The sequence below is a fragment of the Gossypium hirsutum genome, chromosome D11, assembly GCF_007990345.1.
Source record: "Gossypium hirsutum isolate 1008001.06 chromosome D11, Gossypium_hirsutum_v2.1, whole genome shotgun sequence".
Lineage (NCBI taxonomy): Eukaryota > Viridiplantae > Streptophyta > Magnoliopsida > Malvales > Malvaceae > Gossypium > Gossypium hirsutum.
This window is the reverse complement of record NC_053447.1, coordinates 25,458,233-25,479,039: the sequence shown is the minus strand read 5'-3', so window position 1 is coordinate 25,479,039 and position 20,807 is coordinate 25,458,233. Positions and strand designations below refer to the sequence as shown.

General features: G+C 31.5%; 1 protein-coding gene across 1 annotated transcript; it reads left to right on the top strand.

Moving 5' to 3' along the window:
• The first annotated feature begins 7,245 nt into the window (after positions 1–7,245).
• On the top strand, positions 7,246–8,520 carry LOC107911106 (probable E3 ubiquitin-protein ligase RHG1A). Its single transcript, XM_016838997.1, has 5 exons — positions 7,246–7,638; positions 7,724–7,774; positions 7,935–7,979; positions 8,137–8,280; positions 8,389–8,520. The coding sequence occupies exons 1-5, from the start codon at positions 7,246–7,248 to the stop codon at positions 8,518–8,520; spliced, it is 765 nt and encodes a 254-aa protein (XP_016694486.1).
• Positions 8,521–20,807: the final 12,287 nt, after the last annotated feature.

Genomic DNA, 20,807 nt, shown 5'->3' with positions numbered 1-20,807 from the left:
TATGTAGAGGCTAGATGGGTAAGATTTTTGTAACTGAATATCTGTTACTGCTACTGATACTGTGATGGGCTAAAGCCCCTACTGCATGATTGTTTTTGTACCGAGATGAGCTAAGGCCCAAACTGGACTGATATTAATACTGAAAAGGGCTTAAGCCCAAACTGTGATTATTTGTTTACTGTCTGTTCATTTGTATAGGGATTACACACTGAGTTTACGTAAACTCACCCCTTCTGTTTAATCTGTACAGGTAATCCCCATATTTAGGCAGATCGGTGCGGCGGAGGACTCAGTGGTGGCCACACGACTTCTTTTACACTGTGTATTACCTATTTATGATTTTACTTTTATTTGGGAGTATTTTGCTGTAATTATGGCCTTTACGGATTTTGGTTTAAATTTGGTTTTTATATGGTTTTATGATTTAAATCTGCTACTGTTAGGTAAAACTCGGGTTTTCAAATAAAATTAATATTTTATCAAAAATACCATGAATACGCAAATCATTTAAAAGCTTCCGCAATAAGAAAACGTTTTGAAATTGAATAACGATTTGTAAATGAATAATATTTTGAAAACGAACAACACAATTTGAAATTAACATAAGATAATGAAAAAATGGTTAAATAGAAAAGGGGATTTAGTGACGACATATTTTTCGAAAAGCACTACCTTGTGACATCGTCAGATTCGGCCATAACGTCTAGGCTGGGTTTGGGGTGTTACAATGGAAGTGGTGGGTAGTAGGTGCAAAATTTGGTACTTCATGCGGTTAGATGATTGTTCTTTAAGGATTGTTGGGCCATTGATTTTTGGACTACTTTAGGGTTGGTTTTTTTGGATTGGTCTTTGTTTCATTTTGTTCGGGTCATTATTGGGCTGTTAATTTTTTTATTTTCTTTTTTGTTTGTACTATGCGATCCTGCATTTATTGATGATAATATTTGGCATGTCTTTGAAATGAATTACCATTTGCTAAAAAAATCAACACAACATATGTAATCTTAGGAGGGCTTAGGTTATGTCAGTAAGGCTTATTATATTGCACCCTCTGCTAGATTTGGTGAAAGGTCAAGAAATGTTTGAGAATTGTAAAATTTTGTTACAATCAAACATCTCTTAAGATTCTACTGTGAAAGGAAAAAACCTAAAAGCTTGATATCGAAATATGAGTTAGAAATTTGTTCAAACAAATAGAAATATGAGTTAGAAATTGGTCAATATAGACTTAGAATATGTGTTAGAAATCATAGTTTCTTTTAAATGTTTGCTCTGATACTCTTCTTTGATTACACCCTCTTTAAAATTTATTCTACTAATTTGTAAAGTTTACTTAATGTGCTAAAAAAAATTATCTTTGTATATTATTATTAAAATAAAAAATGGTAAATAACAATTAATTAACATTTCAATTATGAGTTAACGGGATAATATAACCTCATTAAGGATCATACAAATTTAAATAAAATTGTAAGGATAAGAAAATATATATTATATTAACCTTGAATTTAATTTAAATGATTCATTCACTCGATTTAAAATCTAAGATTCCAATAAGGTAACAATGTTAGTTAATATTTTGATTATGAGTTAATTGAAGACCACGACCTTGTTCTTAATAGTACAAATTTTAATAAAGTTGTAGGAATAAAAACAAAATATATTATATGAATCCTACATTGAATTTAAATGATTCATTCACTCATTTTAAAATATAAGACTCTGAAAAGGCAAATAATGTTACTTAAATTTCAGTTATAAGTTAACTAAATAATACAACCTCATTGATTATGGTACAATTTTAATGGATCTTGGATTTAGTTTAATGATTCATTCACTCTTTTTAAAGTTTAGGACTCCAATAAAATATAAAGGGTAAGCTATGCTAATTAATATTTCAATTACAAGTTAATCTGATAATATAGTGATAATTAAAGTTTTAATGAAGTTATAACAATAGATAAAGAAAAATAGTTGTAAAATTGCTTCTTCTTCCCTTTATTATTTGTTTTACACTATTTCACGGTAAAAGAAAAAAGAAAATATATAAATAAATAATAAATAAGAAAATAAATCTACTACACATAGGTGATTGGTGGCAAAACTACTATGGAGGCTTTTGTAGGAGGAGTTAAAATGCATTTTGCCCCTTTTACTAAAAAGAATGGGCAAATTAATTTGTGCACGTTAGATCAAAAAGTAAAATAGTCCTTCTATTAAAAATGTAATTCATTTCTATTATTAAAAACTAGTTGTTGTACGTCAGCTTAATGTATTTGTGACACACCATGTGTAACTATCTGGTTATTCTTATAGCCATGCCAATTTTTAACAATAAAAATTGATAAAAGTTTGAATAGAAAGGACTAAGTTGCTATTTGATCTAACCTATAAGGACTAATTTTCTCATTTTTTAAGTAAAGGGGCAAAATACAATCTGACTCCTAATACAATGGCCTCCATGATACTTCTATTGTGTTTGGCCATTAAGGAAATATGTTTTTTAAGGAAGGTTTGAAATATCCAGATAAAGACAAGAAAGAGAGGGAAATCAAAAACAAAGAAAGAGAGGATGAATAAGAATTAATAATTTTTTTTTAAAAAAATCCCAAGAAGAAACTGACAGCTCAGAGTTTACAGTAAAAGTATCAAGTTTCTTATGTTTCCAAAAAATCCATATAAAGAAATAGAGCGTAATTGCATTGTAAGATATAGAAGTATTGAGGGAAAAAATAAATAAAAAGTGAGGTGAAGACATAATCGAGGCTGACCCGTTTAAAGAGTTTGATAATACAGAGTATCCAATTGGTTAGAGGCCAATCATGATATATGCTTCCTACCATACTTGTCTCTTGTCTCCTTTGTAATTTTGACTCTAATCTTTCATTGGAAAGTTCCGCTTCAATTTCTCCAAAAACATACATTTTTCTCTTATTTTTGAATATTATATAACCAATTGTTTTTCATTGTCAAATTTAACCACAATTCAAGTTTCATATCAGTACCGCGTTAAGAAAAAGGGGAAAACAAAACATAAAAAGAGTCTGTGGGTTGTTTACAGTGGTGTCTATTTGCCTTAAGGTCTTCATTGCCTGTTTTCATCAACACTTCAGGTATAAATGCTTTTCTTTGATCTTTTATGTCAAGTCTAATGAATTTATATTTAGTTTCATGTTCTATAAATAAATTTTCGTTTTTTTTGATGATTTCTATGACTTAACTCATTGATAGGCTTAGTTTTATATAGGATCCAGAGTTTCAAATTGTGTTATGTTGGATTGTATTTGGTTTTAATCTGCACGTTTTCATCCTTATCTTAATTGGATTAATAATATTACTTACTAGTGCAAGTTGATAAATTTTAATCAATGGATGGAACAAAAATCAAAAAACAAAATGAGGGTTGATGCTTTATTAGCCAAGTTGATAACGCGTTATGGTATTGTTTTCAACTTTTCATCCCTGCGTTTTGCGCATCTGAATCCTTTGAAACTAGTATATATATAAGAACACTCAATAGTTGAAATCTTAAGAAGAGATCTTTGTCAATCATTATTAGTTTTATTTCATTTTACTTCTTATTTTCTGGTGGAATCTTCTGCTAATGATTAAGCTTCTGATTATCTTTAGTCTCTTAATCCCATCCTTACTAGTTGGTTATGTGGTTCAAGTAGGCTAAATCCTTGGGATCAATTTTTGGGTTCATATTTTTTATTTTCTTTCATTAATCTAATACTTTTTTTAATTTTTAATTCTTTAATCTAGCATGTAATTCTTTTTTTGTAATATGGGGTTAATTTAAATTTATTTATTTAAATATTCATACATGAAACTTCACCTTATTGGTTTTTAATTTTCTCTCCACTTGATATATTAAGGGTTTAGAATTTGAGATTTAAACTTTCTTAATGTTGTCTTGACTTGAATGAAATGGTAATTAAAATTCTTACTAAACACTCATTTAGCATAGGTTCAAATCGTGTTACCCTATTCCCTGTTAATATAGTCGCTTTTCTTTTTTCATACAGTTATTTTATACATTATGTATATACATATTCTTATTTTGTTGGTACTATCCTTTTTAATGTTAAAAGTTTCTGCATAATGAAAATTTCATCCGGTAATTAAGTTTGTGAATTAAAGGATTTTATTTGTACATGTAATTTTATAGCCTGCTTGCAAATGTACCATAAATCTAAGCGAACAAGATAGTTAAGAATGCAGTGAGCTTGCCACATAAAATTTGATAGCATTAATATTTCCATAATATATGTATTTCCTTTCCATTTTTATGCTGGGATTCCTCTTGAAATAGACAATCATGTTTATAAATCTAGAGTTTAGATTTAATGATTGATGTTTAACCTGTGTTTTTAGGAATTCTGGCAAAGAACTTTTCATTCTTGCAAATCAATTTTTTAAGGCTTAAATATAAAATTAGCTACAAATTGTACCATTTTTTCCACTTAGTTACTTCAAGATTTTTTAATTAAAAGTGGTATTTAAATTATTGAATTCATCTCATTTTATCTTACGAAATTTAGTAAGAATGTGACACGTGGTGCTTTCTTATTGAATGGTTTTGTGTTTGGGGGATAAAATGAGACTTTAAATACCACTTTTGACAAAAAAAATTTAAAGACTTAAGTGAGAAAAACAGTATAGTTTGAGGGCCTATTTTGCATTTAAGACTTTTTTAGACTGTGTTATTATTGAGCTTAGGGTGAGTTTAGATGGGCAGTGCGTTTACCTGCGGTTAGTGTAAAAATAGCGGTGGCGGTGAGATTAGATACTGTAACAATATTGTAGCGTGAGACAAAAAGTAAGCTAAACGCACTGCACCGCACCCAATCGCCCATCCAAACCCACCCTTAGTCTCGGGTTTAAGTAATTCATCCATATTTATTCCGCCATAGATGATAGGTTTGTGTTTATATATTTCATGGAATAAAATTTTCGTTTTAAAGGCTGAATCTGAAGAAAACTATTATCATCTTTTTGATGGAATTGAGTACGACGTCCAGACGTCGTTGTATGCATGCATGCAACATATTTGTATGATCATTGTTTCTCAAATTAGAGCAAGTTTTTACCCAATCATGACCAATCATTTTTTATGCTTTTAAACCTAACAGTATATCATGTAATCATTTCATTTAAAAAACCTGCAAATCTTGTTCATTTTACTTCATAATGTAAACATATAAGTAATAATTAATATTGAGATAAGTGACCAGAGTATCTAGGCTAAAGCTGGAAACTGGTTAGGTTGAAGTAGGTTAAGTTGAAATGTTGAAATGTTTTAAGAAGAAAAACAAGGAAAGAAAGAAAGAACTTAATGTACATGGGAGATCTTTAAAATTGATAAAACTAGCATTGGGAGATCTTTAAAGTTGAGAAAACTAGCATATAATTGCGTTAATTATTATATATTATTTCTCTTTTCGACACTCAGCAACAGATATCTATTGTGTCTACTGATATCATGCATATCTTACATTGTCACCTTGCACTTGGACTGTGGTAAAATCAAGTAATTACTTTATTGCTAAGAAAATTTGGCTGACACTTGTTTTCAGGTCTTTCGGGACACAATGCAAGGTCAAGGCAACGGCTCCAATTCTTTCCCTTTCAGAAACTTTTACTCCAATGGTGATCTTGGATCTGATCATCGTAATGTGGTTCCTGATGCTTTAGTTCATGACGGAGACGAACATACTTCCATGAGATGGATTGGTCAACCCAATTCTAGTCTTGATACCCAAAATCATGTTGGCTTTAGTCAATTCTTGTGCAATGACTTTGGGCTTTCGCCTCTTAGTGATCAGGTTGGTACGAACCAAAGGTCTGAGCCAACTTTTAACCCTTTTTTCGAAAATAATAGCGGTGTCACCGTTAATGGTCACACCAGTAGTGAAAATGGTTCGATCGGCTCATCGTTATTTCTAGGGCGAGAGGCTGGTTCTGGTCTTCTACAACTACAACGTAACTTAGACCTGAATGCCGTGGTACATGAAGGAAGCGGAGTCGATGCAGGTCAGGGTAATGGACCATACTTATCATTAGACCTTTTTAGAGCTGGACCAAGAACAACGGAAGGAGATCATGATCACATTCAGACCTTTGATGGTTCTTCTTCTAGCCCAGTCATGATTTCCTCAGGAATAGCGGGATATATTCTAGAAGAAAATATAAACAGCGATGGCCTTCCAGTCAATGGTCAGACAAGGCTTTTATGCAAAAGAAAGGCACCTGAATATGCTACTGGTGGTAGTGCAAGCTCCGCACGGCAAGCTGCCAATTCTCACCAACTAGGGACTAATATTGCCCAACATAATGTCAGAAATTGCTCAAGTGCAGTTAATTCCTTCAATAGAATTCATTTAGGACATGGGGCTGCTTTGCCAACACCCTCTAACTTCTATCAAGTTCCAACAGAAGCTAGGCAAGCTGACAACTTTCAAAGAAATACCCGTTTGAGAAGGACTGCAAGTCAACTGATTCCCACATCAGCAAACTTAGCACCAATGCCAGTGCTAGCAAATCCAGCCATGCAACAACCAACTGTGCAAGTCTCCAACTCGTTACAAGCTCCACAACCTTCCCAATATTGGAACGGAACAACCGTGTCATGGATTGTTCCTTCTATCTCTATATTGCGATAGGAAGACAACTTAAGAAACAACAGAAGTGTTAAGTTTAGTTCCCATGCAAAGGTGGCCATGCACGACATGCAAAGGTGGTCATGCTCGAAGAAATAGCAGCAAGCAGTGGTGCCATGGTGTGCAGCAACTGAAGTTTGAAGCTGCCAATCCACTTGCTGTTTTTAGTTCCATTTTGATTGTTTTGTAATCTAGTTCATGTTGAACTAAGTAGGTAAATGTTTTGATATTGATTGACTGAAAAATCAGCAATGCAAGTTGTACAAGCTAATCTTGTAAGTTTCAATGCAAATTAGTGGAGTTAGGTAGTTGATTAGGTGATTACTTGTTTGTTTTACTTGTTGACTAAAATATGTAATGGCTTAATGCCTTGTTGGTGTGTTAATGAAAAATATCAGCTCATTTTTCATTCAATCTTCTTCTCTCTTTTCTGTTATTCACTAGCTAGTTTCATTTTCTGTTTCTGCTTCCGAGTTTGCTTCTTCACCAAGGCTCGAGGCTTGCTATTCAAGCAAGATACAAAACAGCCTGTTATTGTCTCATTGTTCCAACAAGAAGACATATGATGATGTCTTTGGCGAACATGCAAGAAAACCTCAACTTGGCCAATGAGAATTCAAACTTCATTGAAAACGTTGCCTCCTCTTCCAGGATCCAATTCGGTCCTGGCATGCATCTATTGTGTTCGTCCATAAGGTCCCCTCATCCAAATATGGTTGAACAATACAGACAAAGTGTGCGAGATATTGCCAATCCATCTGAGTTCTGGTGGCAGGGGAATCACTATCCGATACATTTTGGTGTTTTCCTAGCTGTCCAAGACATGGACATTCCAGAGAGAGGTGGCAATCCCAGGCCTACTCAGGTTCCTCTGAGGTTGGGACCAAGAGCTGAGAGACAAGTCGGTGATAATTCTGGACTCTCATCAACGGTATTATCTCAAACTGCTGCTCAAAGTAGTAGACTGGTATCTGAGGTTTGTTGCTTTATAAGGTAATATGTTTTGATGAAGTATATTGTTTTACTATCTGCAACTGAAGTACCTGCCTTTTCCATAACAGGTTCGCAATGCCTTGGGACTTGTAGGTGGGCATGGTGGCTTACGACTTGAGGTAAGACTAAAGTATTATTTATTTTATTAAGTTTTAGTTTTGATATCAGTGGTTGTTCATATATTTTGTAAGATATTCGTTTCTCTAGTTTCAATACAAAGGAAATTACTGCTATGTCCATGTTTAACTTTGGTTTTAACAAACATGGCATGTATGTTAGGATGTAATGGTAATCGATGGTTCATGTTTGTATGGCATACCTGAGGTGCGTAATTTTCTTGAGCATATGCGCCTTGGTGTTGATAATATGCCTTATGAGATAACATTTAAATATCTTCAACCCGAAGGATATTATTTCGGATTTTATAAATTGTTAGAAAACTGCTAGGGATGAAGCTCCTGTTTGTTTGCTTATTTTTTAGGAACTACTGGACCTGGAGGAGCAAATTGGGAACGTTTGCATTGGGCTAAGCGAGGAAGCTATTTTGGGGAATCTGAGAAGGCGAAAATATCAATCCTTAACAATGGGACCTCTAATAGAAACTGAACCCTGCTGTATTTGTCAGGTATGTATGTGAATGTGATCCCTCATTTCTTGTTATTTCCATGAACAAGACATCTTTTTTATTATTGAAATTAATTTCCATTTCTCTGTGCTTGGAAACGATTTACAGGAGGATTATGCTAATGGCGAAGAGCTTGGTCTGCTGGACTGTGGTCATGACTTTCACTTCAATTGCATTAAGCAATGGCTGGTGGAGAAGAATTCATGTCCCATATGCAGAAAGACAGCTTTGGCTATTTAAAATCAGGATCCTCATTCTTCATGGCTCCTTTTAATATCTGAATAAATAAATAAAAACACATAAGCTGCTGAAATTTTTTGGACCTGCCAGTCACCTCAGTATATTTATACAAATTTGTTATTTTACTTTTCCTGGAGATTTTCATGATAGTAAACAATGGATCATTCTACTTAGGAAAGCAGTGATCGGTGGTCCAATGCATTCAAATTGGGCGATACTGTTAACTACTCGTATTCCAAATTTCTAAAACTTTAAAGAGTTCTATGGTTTTCTTCTTTAGCCTAGCCTTTTTACCCTAAAACTATGAAAAAGTGTTACCTTTGAATCTTTATCACCATTTAGACTGCTAGTATTTTACTTCTTTTTATTATTCACTATTTCAATTGAATTTGGAGATTGTGTGATCATATAACTAACCTGTTCACAAATTAAAAGAAAACATACATCAAATCATTTCGAGGTATGTTTCATGAAAAATAATTTTTATATTGTTTTTGTTTATTTCATGAAAAATAGATTAATAATAGAAAATGACAATGTCTTATTAGTCAAGAGAATATTATACTAAAAATAAATTAAAATTTTTAATTTTTAAAATATTTGTAAATATTAGAATATTAATCTCTAATATTATAGTTTTAATATTATTCAAATTAATTTTAATAAAATTATTTAGGGTAAACCACTAAAATAGTCACTTTTGTTTACCTCAGGTTACATTTTAGTCACATATGTTTGAAATTTTACGTTTTAGTCACTTACGTTATCGCGTTGTATCATTTTAATCACTAAGTAATTAATTGCCTTAACGGTGTAACGGTAAGCTGACGTGACACGTTAACTAATCATTTCAAATAAAAAATTTAGGTTAATTTATACAATCAGTCCCCATATTTGTTCGTTTTGAGCAATTTAAAATTTTTTCTTTTATGTTTTTTTAACTTTACTTTTTTTTTCTTTTTTTTCCATTCTCTCCTGTTTCTCCTTCTGTTTTCCTCCCTTATCCATTTCCTTTAACGTAATTTTTCTATGTTTTTCATTTGTTAAAACTAGTCCCTATACTTTTATTTTTTGAACAATTTAATTTTTTCAAGTGAGTCGAACTTGTGAACTAGTTTTAACAAATGAAAATCATAGAAAAACTACGTTAAAAAAATGAAGAAGGGAGGAAAACAGAGGGAGAAGCAGAAGAGAATGGAAAAATGAAAGTTTAAAGAACATAAAAAAATTAAATTACTCAAAATGAAAAAATATAGGGACCAATTGTAGATTTTAACCAAAAATTTTCGTTTGAAATGATGATTTAACATGCCATGTCAGCTTACCGTTATACTGTTAACAGCAATTAACAACTTAGTGACTAAAATGTTACAACACAACAACGTAAGTGACTAAAACGTAGCATTTCAAACATAAGTGATTAAAATGTAACTTAAGGCAAACAAAAGTGAATATTTTGGTAGTTTACCCAATTATTTAATACTAATTATAGTTTCAATGTGTGATCACTATATTTTCTTTTGGTCAATGTGATCATCATTTACTTTTGTCACGGGACTAAAACTTTTGTTTTACAAATTGTGTGGCCTTAGGCGATTTTTTAACTTCAAATCTGTCAAGTTAGTCTTACTCTCTAAAATGAGAATTCACAGAGGAAATTTTGTAAGGTCCCGAATTAAAACAAAAGTAAACACAAAAGACAAAGAAGCACAAATCAAACAAAAAAGACATAAGAAAGTAATAACACACCAAGTGTTTGAGTAAGTGCTCTAAAAAATATTCTTACTTAAGAATGAAGTGATTACAAAAGAGGGGAAGTCCTCTATTTATAGTTGAGCTCCACCAGATCTAACATTTTAGTTTAAATTACATCAAAGACCGAGATCAAAATCAATCTATAAATTGAGATTCTTAAGGGGTTTTCCAAGATCCTCTAATATTACAAAATTTTCTAATATTTCTTTACATATTTATCTTGGTAACTCTAGTTTTACTTAAGTGTTTCACCGGACTATCAAGGCTTCAAGTAGATGGGTTTCTGCACATTTTCTATGAACCGTGCCAATTCAATTGGGTCAAATGAGCCTCATTTAATCAATTGAACTCCATGAGACGCTTTGTATGCATTTGTCATGGACTTTGATCCGTGGCTCGTGACATTTTCATATATGTAAATTCAAATTAAGTTTTAATTAAGCATCATTTTTTTAAGAATGCATCACTAATTGTTAAGTCTATAGAAAACATTACTTATTATAAAATATTATTTTATTATAAAATAAATTCCGATTGTCTAAAGAAAATGCTTTTATAAATTTTGTGTTTATTTTATTAATTTTTTAAAAATGATTTAAAAAATTTGTTAAACAGCAAAAAAATATTTTATTCTAAAAACACCCAAAAAATTCAACTTTTCTAAAAAATCAATCTATTTCCAAAACTTAAATTTCAAAAGTTATTTTCAATTAAAAACACAATATATTTTTATTTTTAGTAAAATAGAAACTCACACATGGTGAGACTTGAATATCTATACACATAGTTACACAATTAGATGTGTAGGTTCTCGAGTCTTATCATGTGCAGTTGCCATGGTAGGTTTTAGTCCAGTTTATTAGTTTTTGTCTAGACTCTAAATTGTACACGAAGAACAAGGGATCTTCTTCTCCCTCAAGCACACTACTAGACAATCTATACCCACTCTCTAGATCATCCTAAGTCTGATCTCATCTTCCCTACTTAGTCTTTATCTCCGACTCTTCCTCTATTACAGGTGAACCAGCCTTCTTAATAACCATCACCTTTTCCTCCCTTCCTCCTCTCTCCCTCCTTTTTATTGTACACTAGTATCAACAAATTATTTTATGTATTTATTTTTTGGTGATTAAATGTTTATATATTTATAAATAAAATAAGATAATTAAAATAAAAATTAATAAAAAATAATTAAATAATTTTAGTTTTATTTTTGCAAAAATTACTTGCACCTTTTTAAAGGGTGAAAATGGTGGAAATGTGTTCATAAAAGCAATATAGGCTTCTTTTAAGAAAATGAAATTATTAAAACAATTTTATAAATATATTTTATTTCTAATTTGTCTTTTAATTATTTTAATTAAGAACATTATATATAACTAGATTATGGTACATCTATGATGTTGGTGAAAAAAATGTAATAAATATATTTAAAGTTTTGATGTAAAAAATAAATGAGACTTTAGTTGAAATGGTAAAGCTAAAATATTAAAACCGAAGTTTTAGTTCAATTTTCATAATGTGCATTTTATAGATTTTACATAAGATGTAAAATGAAAAAAAAATACTCCCATCGTAGTAATATTTATTACTTTATAAAATGATGGGATTTTCAGTAATTTTTCAACTATGCTGGGACTCGATTGATGGGTGACATCAACTCAATCAACTTTTTAAATAATAATATAAATAATTAGATTACAGTATATCCATGGTGTAAGATATATTTACTAAAGATTTATATAAAAATCAAATGTGACTTTAGTTGGATTGGAAGGGTAAAATTAAGACATTGAAGTCTATGGTTCTCTTACTTTAAAACATTTGTGGCTATTTTTTAGAGTTATTTTGGGTTTAAATTGATTTTTATATATATATAATATAAAAAAATACTTTAATAGTTATATTTATAATCTATAAAAAGAATGGATTTTTTTGTTATTTTCCGATTTAGGGTATGTTTGATTCACTAAAAACATTTTCCAAAAAAATAGATTAGTTTTCTGGAAAACATGATTTTTTTTTCCGATATTTGATTGAATCTTGTTGAGTATGCCTCATATTTCAGTCAAATTTGAGAGGTAATCTCTCAATTAAACTTTGTTTATTTATTTTAGTCAAATTAGTCTAGATTATTTTATTATTATTTGACCAACGAATTTAGCCTATAAATAGGCTATTTTCTTTTACAACCTCAAAAAATACACCCATTTAAATATTATAACTCATAACACTTTTGAAGAATTTTATATTTACTTTTTAGGGTTCTTTGTTTTCGAGTTTTGGGGTTTAGTTTTTATCTTTATCTTTTGTACTCTTAATTCTTTTGTCATTATAGTAAAATTATTTGTACCCGTGATTTTTTATCATATTTGGAGGGGTTTTTCCACGTTAAATTTGTGTGCTCAATTTTTCAATTTATTACGATATTTTTTACTTGTTTTAACCAGGTCGATCCCCAATAAGTGGTATCAGAGCTACTTTAATTTTTGTAGATCAACTCGCTCAAATATGACAGCAACAAGGTTTAACATTGAGAAGTTCGATGGTGTCACAAGTTTCAATCTATGGCAAGTTCGAATGATGACAATTCTAGTTCAGACCGGCTTGAAAAATGTCGTTACCGGGAAAAAGCTTGAGAATCTAGATCAGACAGAATGAGAAGAATTTGATGAAAAGGCCTTGTCTGCAATCCAGTTGTGCCTCACGAATAGGGTATTGCAAGAAGTATTGATGGAGAAAACCTCATTCACCTTGTGGAAAAGGTTAGAAACTTTTTATGCAACTAAGTCTCTGGCTAACATTTTAGTGTTGAAGCAACGTCTATTTACGTTTTGCATGAACGAATGTGAGCTTCTTAGAGATCACATTAGTCAATTTATTATTCATTTTGAATGATTTAAAGAATGTTGAAGTTAAGATTGATGATGAAGATCGGGCTATGCTATTATTGTGCTCTTTACCCTCTTCATACAAGTTCTTTCAGGGAGACCCTAATTTATAGTAGAGACAAACTCTTGCTCGAGGATGTGAAGGGTTATTTGTTGAGTAAACACAAACTCGACAATGAGTTTGGTTCGAATAGAAAGGCAGATGGCAAACTTCCGTTTTGGTGGCATCAAAGAAGCGAGACAAAGGTGTTGCTATTGTAAGGAGTTAGGTCACGTCAAAGCAGATTGTTATAAACTTTAAAATAAAAGAGCTACTGAGAGTGACAAAGAAGATGTAACTGATGCTAATTTGGCCAACGAAAGTGGTGATGATTTTTTATTAGTGTCAATGAGCGATAGCTCCGAGCTTACGTTTGAATGGGTCCTAGATTCAGAATGTTCCTTTCACATGTGTCCCAACAAAGAATGGTTTTCCACATACAGTTTGGTTGAAGGTGGAGTTGTACGCATTAGAAATAATTCATCCAGTAGGGTAATTGGTATTTGTACTGTTAAAATTAGGATGCACAATAGGACAATTAGGGCACTCTCAGATGTTAGGTATGTACCTGATTTACGAAAGAATCACATTTCCTTGAGTATTTTAGACTCAAAAGATTGCAGAATCAACATCGAGTCGAGCAAAATTAAGGTGTCTCGTGGAGCTTTCGTTTTGTTAAAAGGTAAAAGGATAGAAAGACTTTATATTTTGAAAGGTTCTACAGCGACCGGTGAAACCAGATGTCCCTCGTCCATTACGGAGCCAAAGTCAACTCGTTTGGAGTAGACACAACTTGGTCATAGGAGGGAAAAAGGTATGACCGTTTCATTGAAGAGAGGTTCTCTTTTGGATGCAGGTTTTGAAAAGTTAGGGCATTGTGTTTGTAAAATCAGACCCGAGTTAGTTTTGATTTGACAGTGTACAAGTTGAAGGCTAGAAGTCTTCCAACTTCTAAGCACAGATTCGACTCAATTAATTCCCTGCATAGTTCAAGATAGACCCATGGCTAATTTTGGCAAAGATGACGTCATGGAAATACGAGTCAAGGTGGAGAGTATGCCTCATATTTCAGTCAAAATTTGAGAGATAATCTCTCATTTAAACTCTGTTTATTTGTTTTAGTCGAACTCTGATTAGTCTAGATTATTTTATTATTTGGCCTACGAATTTAGCCTATAATAGGCTCTTTTACAACATTAGAAAATACACCCATTAAAATATTAGAACTCATAACACTTTTGGAGAAATTTGTGTTTACTTTTTGAGGGTTCTTTATTTTCGAATTTTGGGATTTAGTTTTTATCTCCATCTTTTGTACTATTCATTCTTTTGCCATTATAGTAAAATTATCTTTACCCGTGATTTTTTTATCCTTGGATTCCACGTTAAATTTGTGCGTTCAATTTCTCAAAATTTCCACTATTTTTTTACTTGTTTGTTGTTTAATCAGGTCAATCCCCAACAAATCTGTATAAAATATTTTCTACTGTTTGAGAAATTTTCTAAACTTTATTTTTCAAAAAATGTTTTATCGAAACAAACAAAACATAAACATTTTCACATTTAAACAAAATTCCACTTTCATTAATTAATTTGTAAAACTAAATTTGAGTATTAAATATAAATCAATAAACATTAAATTATGAAAAAAAAACAATTTCATAAAAATTTGCCATGATATTATGAAAACATTGAAATATATATATATTCATAATTGTTATGAAATCCTGAAGGTGCTCACACAGATATTTTATAAATGTTTGATATCTCAAATAATTTCTATTAGCAATTTTTAGTATACGTGCTTGTCACTTTAATTTCCTCAATTGCAAGTTTTCATATAGAAACAAGGCCAAAATGGTTAGTTGGTCCATCTGTGGGTAAATAATGTGTACTCTTTGAACAATCTGTTCTGTTTAGTAATTTCTTTTGTCACCTAATTGTAATCAAATTACTTGGAACGAAGATCAATATAAAACGATGAATGAAAATTAAAACGTAACTCGTTATTTCTATTTGATTGAGAAAAATTTATAATCTAATATGTAAGTTTAAATAAATTCAATTTGAAATTTATGAATGGTTAATTCTACTCAATAATTTTATAATAAATTATATGTTAATGGAAACGTTGATTAGTGTTGGGCCCTGCATACCAATTCGAATATTGCTAAGAAAAATGCGGTTTTCGTATCATAGGTTGTACATTTGATTGCTTCCCCTGCTTTTCAATGTAAGATAAAAGCATATATCCCTTTGATTGCTTTGGTCATAATCTTAAATGGTCATCTTCCCAAGCAACATAAGCTTGATTCTTTAACATCAAAAGCCTCATATATTCTCCATTTTTGCATCTCTAATTCTAACTGATGATACTTTTATTAGGTTGTGGAAGTGGAGGTAAATGGAGTGAAGCCAAAAAGTGGAGTTCATATTAAGAAATGCAGGGGCAGAACTTGATTATTCATTCATATATGAATTCATGAAAGCTTTTAAATCTACTTAACTCTGCATTTTTTCTCAAAAGGTACCTGGAGAACAGTGGGTGTGTTGGGATGTGTGTGAATATATGCAAGATTCCACCCCAAGGTTTCTTTACCAATGAGTTCGGCCTTCCATTAACCATGATCCCAAGTATGTTTCTTCAAAATTTTGGTCTTTTCAGCTTCATGTTGGCAATGGCTTAAAAGGTTAAATGAATTCATAGTATTAAATTGCGGCCACAACGCAATGTAACGGCCGCATCGTAACGGAAATGGAAACTACCGCGATGTAATATTGGCGCAACGCATCAAAGAAATCGTATCACGATCGTTGCAGTTAAAATCCATTATATAACGCCTCAGCAATTATTAAAAAGCAGCGCAACACCGCATCAGCACCATAACAGGTGGTTTAGAGCTTTGTTTGCTTAATGCAAATTTAATTGCATCTAATAATCAAATTTAAAGCTTCTATAAATTAATGTTGGAGTTTTTCAATGTTTAGGCTATAACGGGATAACTATAGTAGGCAACCACCAAGATAATCAATGGCTAAAGATACTTGTCTGTTGGGTCAAAAGAATAAGAGAATCAAAATGAAAACACCATTGAATCTTGAGAATTTTAAAGTAAGAACCATAAATAATCATTAGCAGTATGACAGTAGCAAGCATGAAACTTGTAGACATTCTGAGAAACTTGAAAACTAAGTTCCCCTAAGATACAATAAAGCAATTAAAATGATTCGGTTTCTTGTTCTTGAAAATTAAATAAAACTCATAAAATGTATAAATATAATTTGTTAAAAGTAGACAGATTTAGATCATGTTTATGTAAATTACAAAACATTTTTTTAGTTTGACCGAAATTTTTAGTTTTGAACTTTTGGTAGTATATCAAATTTTTATATCAATTATTATATTGAAGAGTTGTGGCTTCTTGTACAATTATTTTGGCAAAAACTAGGCATGTGGGTATTAAATTTTCTTTTGAATTTTTAAAAAATAAAGCTGTCTAAAGCTATGTGAAATGACACTATCACATGCTTTGAATAACAATAGGAACTAATGTATTTATATATGTGAGTATATATATATATATATTCCTTTTCTCCTAAAATTCAGCTAAAAGCTTTAAAGTAAAAATTGTAAAAGGTCTAATTTTTTTTACACTACTAGTTTACTACATAATAACATTTTCGGGTGAAAGAGCAGAGTATTGAATTTCAAATTCTCTCAACTATTCTATCCTAACATTTCAAGAGCTATTTCTTTTGCTTTCTATTTCAAGAGTTGCGTTCTTGAGTTAATAGTGAGAAATCAACATCATCTCAACTCATTTTTGAAGCAGGAAATACAAGTAAGTTATGTAATTATTACTTTTAAAATATTAATATTTTGTTTATTACATATTTAATTAATAATTATTTACATTTATATTGAATTTTATCTGAATTTTTGTAAATATTTTGTAGTGTTAATTATAAATTTTATATTTTTGTGAATATTTTGTATTATTAATTATAGGTCTTATAATTTTTTTTTCCATTTTTTAGTTTTAAGTCTTATTAGTAGTGTTTCTGCTGTTAGAGTTTTAAGTCTTATTATTTTTGTTAAGCCTTATCATTTTTTTTTATTTTGGTGAATATTTTTTATTTTTAGTTTTAAGTCCTACGGTTTTTGTTTCATTTTTATGAATATTTTACTAGTTGGTTTGAACTCAAGTAATGATTAATAATAATTTTCATGTAGATATAATTTTCAAGAAATAAAGAAGATGCAGGTTCTAGTGATGATTATGGTTAGAGATGAGGAAAACCTGTTGAAGGTAATCGTAATAATGTCAAATACAGATTTTGTGGAAGAATTATTAAAGAGGAATAACACATTGAAAGAGCATTTGGCTGCAAAAAAAAAAAGAAAGGAATGTAGCACCTTGTCCACATGTCTTAACAGAAATTAGAAAAACCATTCCACAACAGCTTCAAGAATTGCGAAGTAAAGGAGGAAAGAAGGATTAGAGGAAAAAATAAGATTAAGAGACCATGCAGACTATGGTGATAGTGGTGATGATGATGACGATGGGTTAACTATCGCAAGACGTGAGAGTATGAGATCTCAAGTTGAATGGGAAGAAAGGCAACGTCGAAGAGCAAGAACTAGTCAAGATTCAGTTTTTGAAATTGGAGGTAGTAATTTTGGAACTCAATGAATTAAACGATCATTTAGTGTCCTTAATTCTGAAAGAAGTGGGAGGGAACGTCAATGGACTAATCTTGGCTCTGCTAGAGCTAGATTAGCAAACATGGATACTGTTCTTGAAACATCAAAAAGTTCGAAGCAATCAAAACTTAGTTCGAGCTTTCTTAAAAATGCAAAAGCTAAGCTAGGGAAAGCAACGTCCAAGTTGATACTGCATGAAACTTTACCTGCAGAATCGCAGAGTCACCATTTCTCCAACCTATACTTCAAGTTGTAGCGGAAGTTGGAAAATTGTTTAGGGGTCCTTCAGCTTATGAGTTGACATGGGTGCATTTGAAAGATGAGTATAAAGAGATACAATAATAGGAAAATAGCTTTAGGCCTATATGGGAAGAAAGAGAGGTGACCATTATATGTGATGGGCGGAAAGGGACAGCTAAACAACATATAATCAGTTTCTTGATTTATAGTACAAGAGTACTATTTTTAAAAAATCCATTGATGCTAGTAGTGTTACCTCCCATACTGCTGAGTATTATTTTGGTTTAATGGATAAAATGGTCGATGAAATCGGTGAAGAATTTGTTGTTCAAGTTGTTACAGACAATGAAGCAGCTTTCAAAGTCAGGGTCATATGTTGATGCAAAAGAAAGGGTCATATGTTGATGCAAAAGAGAAGGCACTTGTATTGGTCTACATGTTTTGCTCATTACTTGAATTTTATTTTGGAAGAAATTGGTAATAGAAAAAATGTGAAAAAAGAATTAGATGAGGCAAAAAAAAGATAACTTCTTTTATATACAATCATACTTGGACAGTTGATTATATGAAAAAATATACCACAGGTGCGGAACTCTTACGACCTGGGATGACTAGATTTGCTACCAATGTTATTGCTAGTGATCCTCAGATTTTGAAGACATGAGTCGTGAAATGGTGTATGGACAAGTTCCACCGTCTTTCGAGATTAACTAGAAATAGCTTCCAGAGATCTTGCTAAACCCAAAACAGAAACACTATACTATAAGAAGAAGATGCCGAATAAACAAGGTTGCCGGTGATGGAGTTTCCACAGATTAACAACCTCTGTACTGATGCAAAACAACAGGAGTAAAAACAAGGAACAGAGCTTACTTGACTGGATTTAGACCACTGGTGAGCTTGCTGATTTGGTCGCCAGTGAGGGTTTAGGGTCGGTGACAATTGAGTGAGGAGAATAAATATTGACAGAGGTAACTTTTGGGTTTTAGGGGCTAGCTGCTATGAAATGACTAACCAAAAAAAGTTGTAAGTTGTTTTACAGGAAAACACCCCTTTTACCCTTTGACCTAACCCACATTTTCCTTTGACTTTTTCCCTAACCCTTATCAAATACCCGAAATGTTTAAAAACATTTTCTAGAAATTTTTTATTATCTATCAAACACACTGTTTGAAATTGGATTATGGTCGGGTTACTTAGACAACCGGCTCTCGATTAAATGGTTTGATCGCTGAGTTCAACTCGTTTACTGTTATAAAAAAAGAACTTAAAAAAACCAGAGAGAGAGAGAAGTGAGTAAAATCAGGAAAATTAAAAAAAAAATTTGGAAAAAATTGTAAAAAGAATCATAAACACATTTATATTCCAACACTAACATTTTTTTAACAAACTAACGTAATATTAATAACATTAACAAATTTTGTACCCAAAAAGAAAAAGTAACATTAACAAATAATAATCCATAAGAAAAAACTCCACCGTGGTTATTGGCAGTAGGGGCAGAAGTAACAGAGCTCACTAGAAGATGGTCACAAAAGGCGAAACAGGAGGCAGGAGCAGCAGAGGGGTGAATGACGGGCCGAAAACCTTAGGGAACAGGGGGGGTTAATTTTTTATTTTTTGCTCTGATTTGTGTTACTTTAGGCACTTTAGGGTAGGGGTGAGCAGAACAGTCATTTTCTTCATTTTCGGTTTAGTTAATTTTGACAGCTTTATAATTGATTTACATGATTTAGGGTGAATTTGGATGGACGGTGCGTTTATTTGCGGTTAGTGTAAAAATAACAGTGACAGTGAGATTAGATACTGTAGCGATACTGTAGCGTGAGACAAAAAATAAGCTAAACGCACCGCACCGCATCCAATCGCCCATCCAAACCCACCCTTAGTTGTCTGTTTTTTATTTTTGAATCTTACAAATTCAACCAATCAAAAAAATTAATTTATATTATATCATTTTTAATTATTTAAAATATATTTACTCTTTATATTATGTAATGAATAAATAACTTATAAAACCCAAGCCATTAACCTAATCTTTAAACCATTAAGGTTTAGTTTAACATTATTTTTCAAGTGTTGGGTTAAAAAGTACTTTTGAACAAAAGTTAAAATTTTTTGCTACTGCTTTTGACTAAAAGAGTGCTTTTGTAAAATATTTTTTTTTTCAAAAACACTTTTGAAAAGCTTAAAAGCATTTTATTTAGCAATATTTTGTATTTCAAAAAGTATTTTTTTTGCCCCAAAAATACTTCTTAGAAACCATACTAAACTAACCATAAATCTAATAAAACATAACCCAAATAAAAAAATAAAAGTTCAACCCTGATTCCTCAACAACCCCCCAACATTTGCTAAATGTCTAAACCTATCCCCCCCAAACCCACCCAAAAAGCAAAAAAAAAAAAACCCCTAGAAGCTATTAATTCAACAGCAAAAGGTGCTACGCCGTTCAGTTGTTCACCACCGTTAGCTATAAGAGCTTCACTGTAACACCTCAGTTTTGGTGAATTCCAAGTTATGGCGCGTAATTTCAAAATAGTCTATGGCGAAGTAGTATCCACTCAAATGATCATTTTGGTGTATATGTGTAAGCGTATGGTAATCGCCACTTGGGTTAGTAAGAATTTGATTTCATGATATTCTACTATATTAA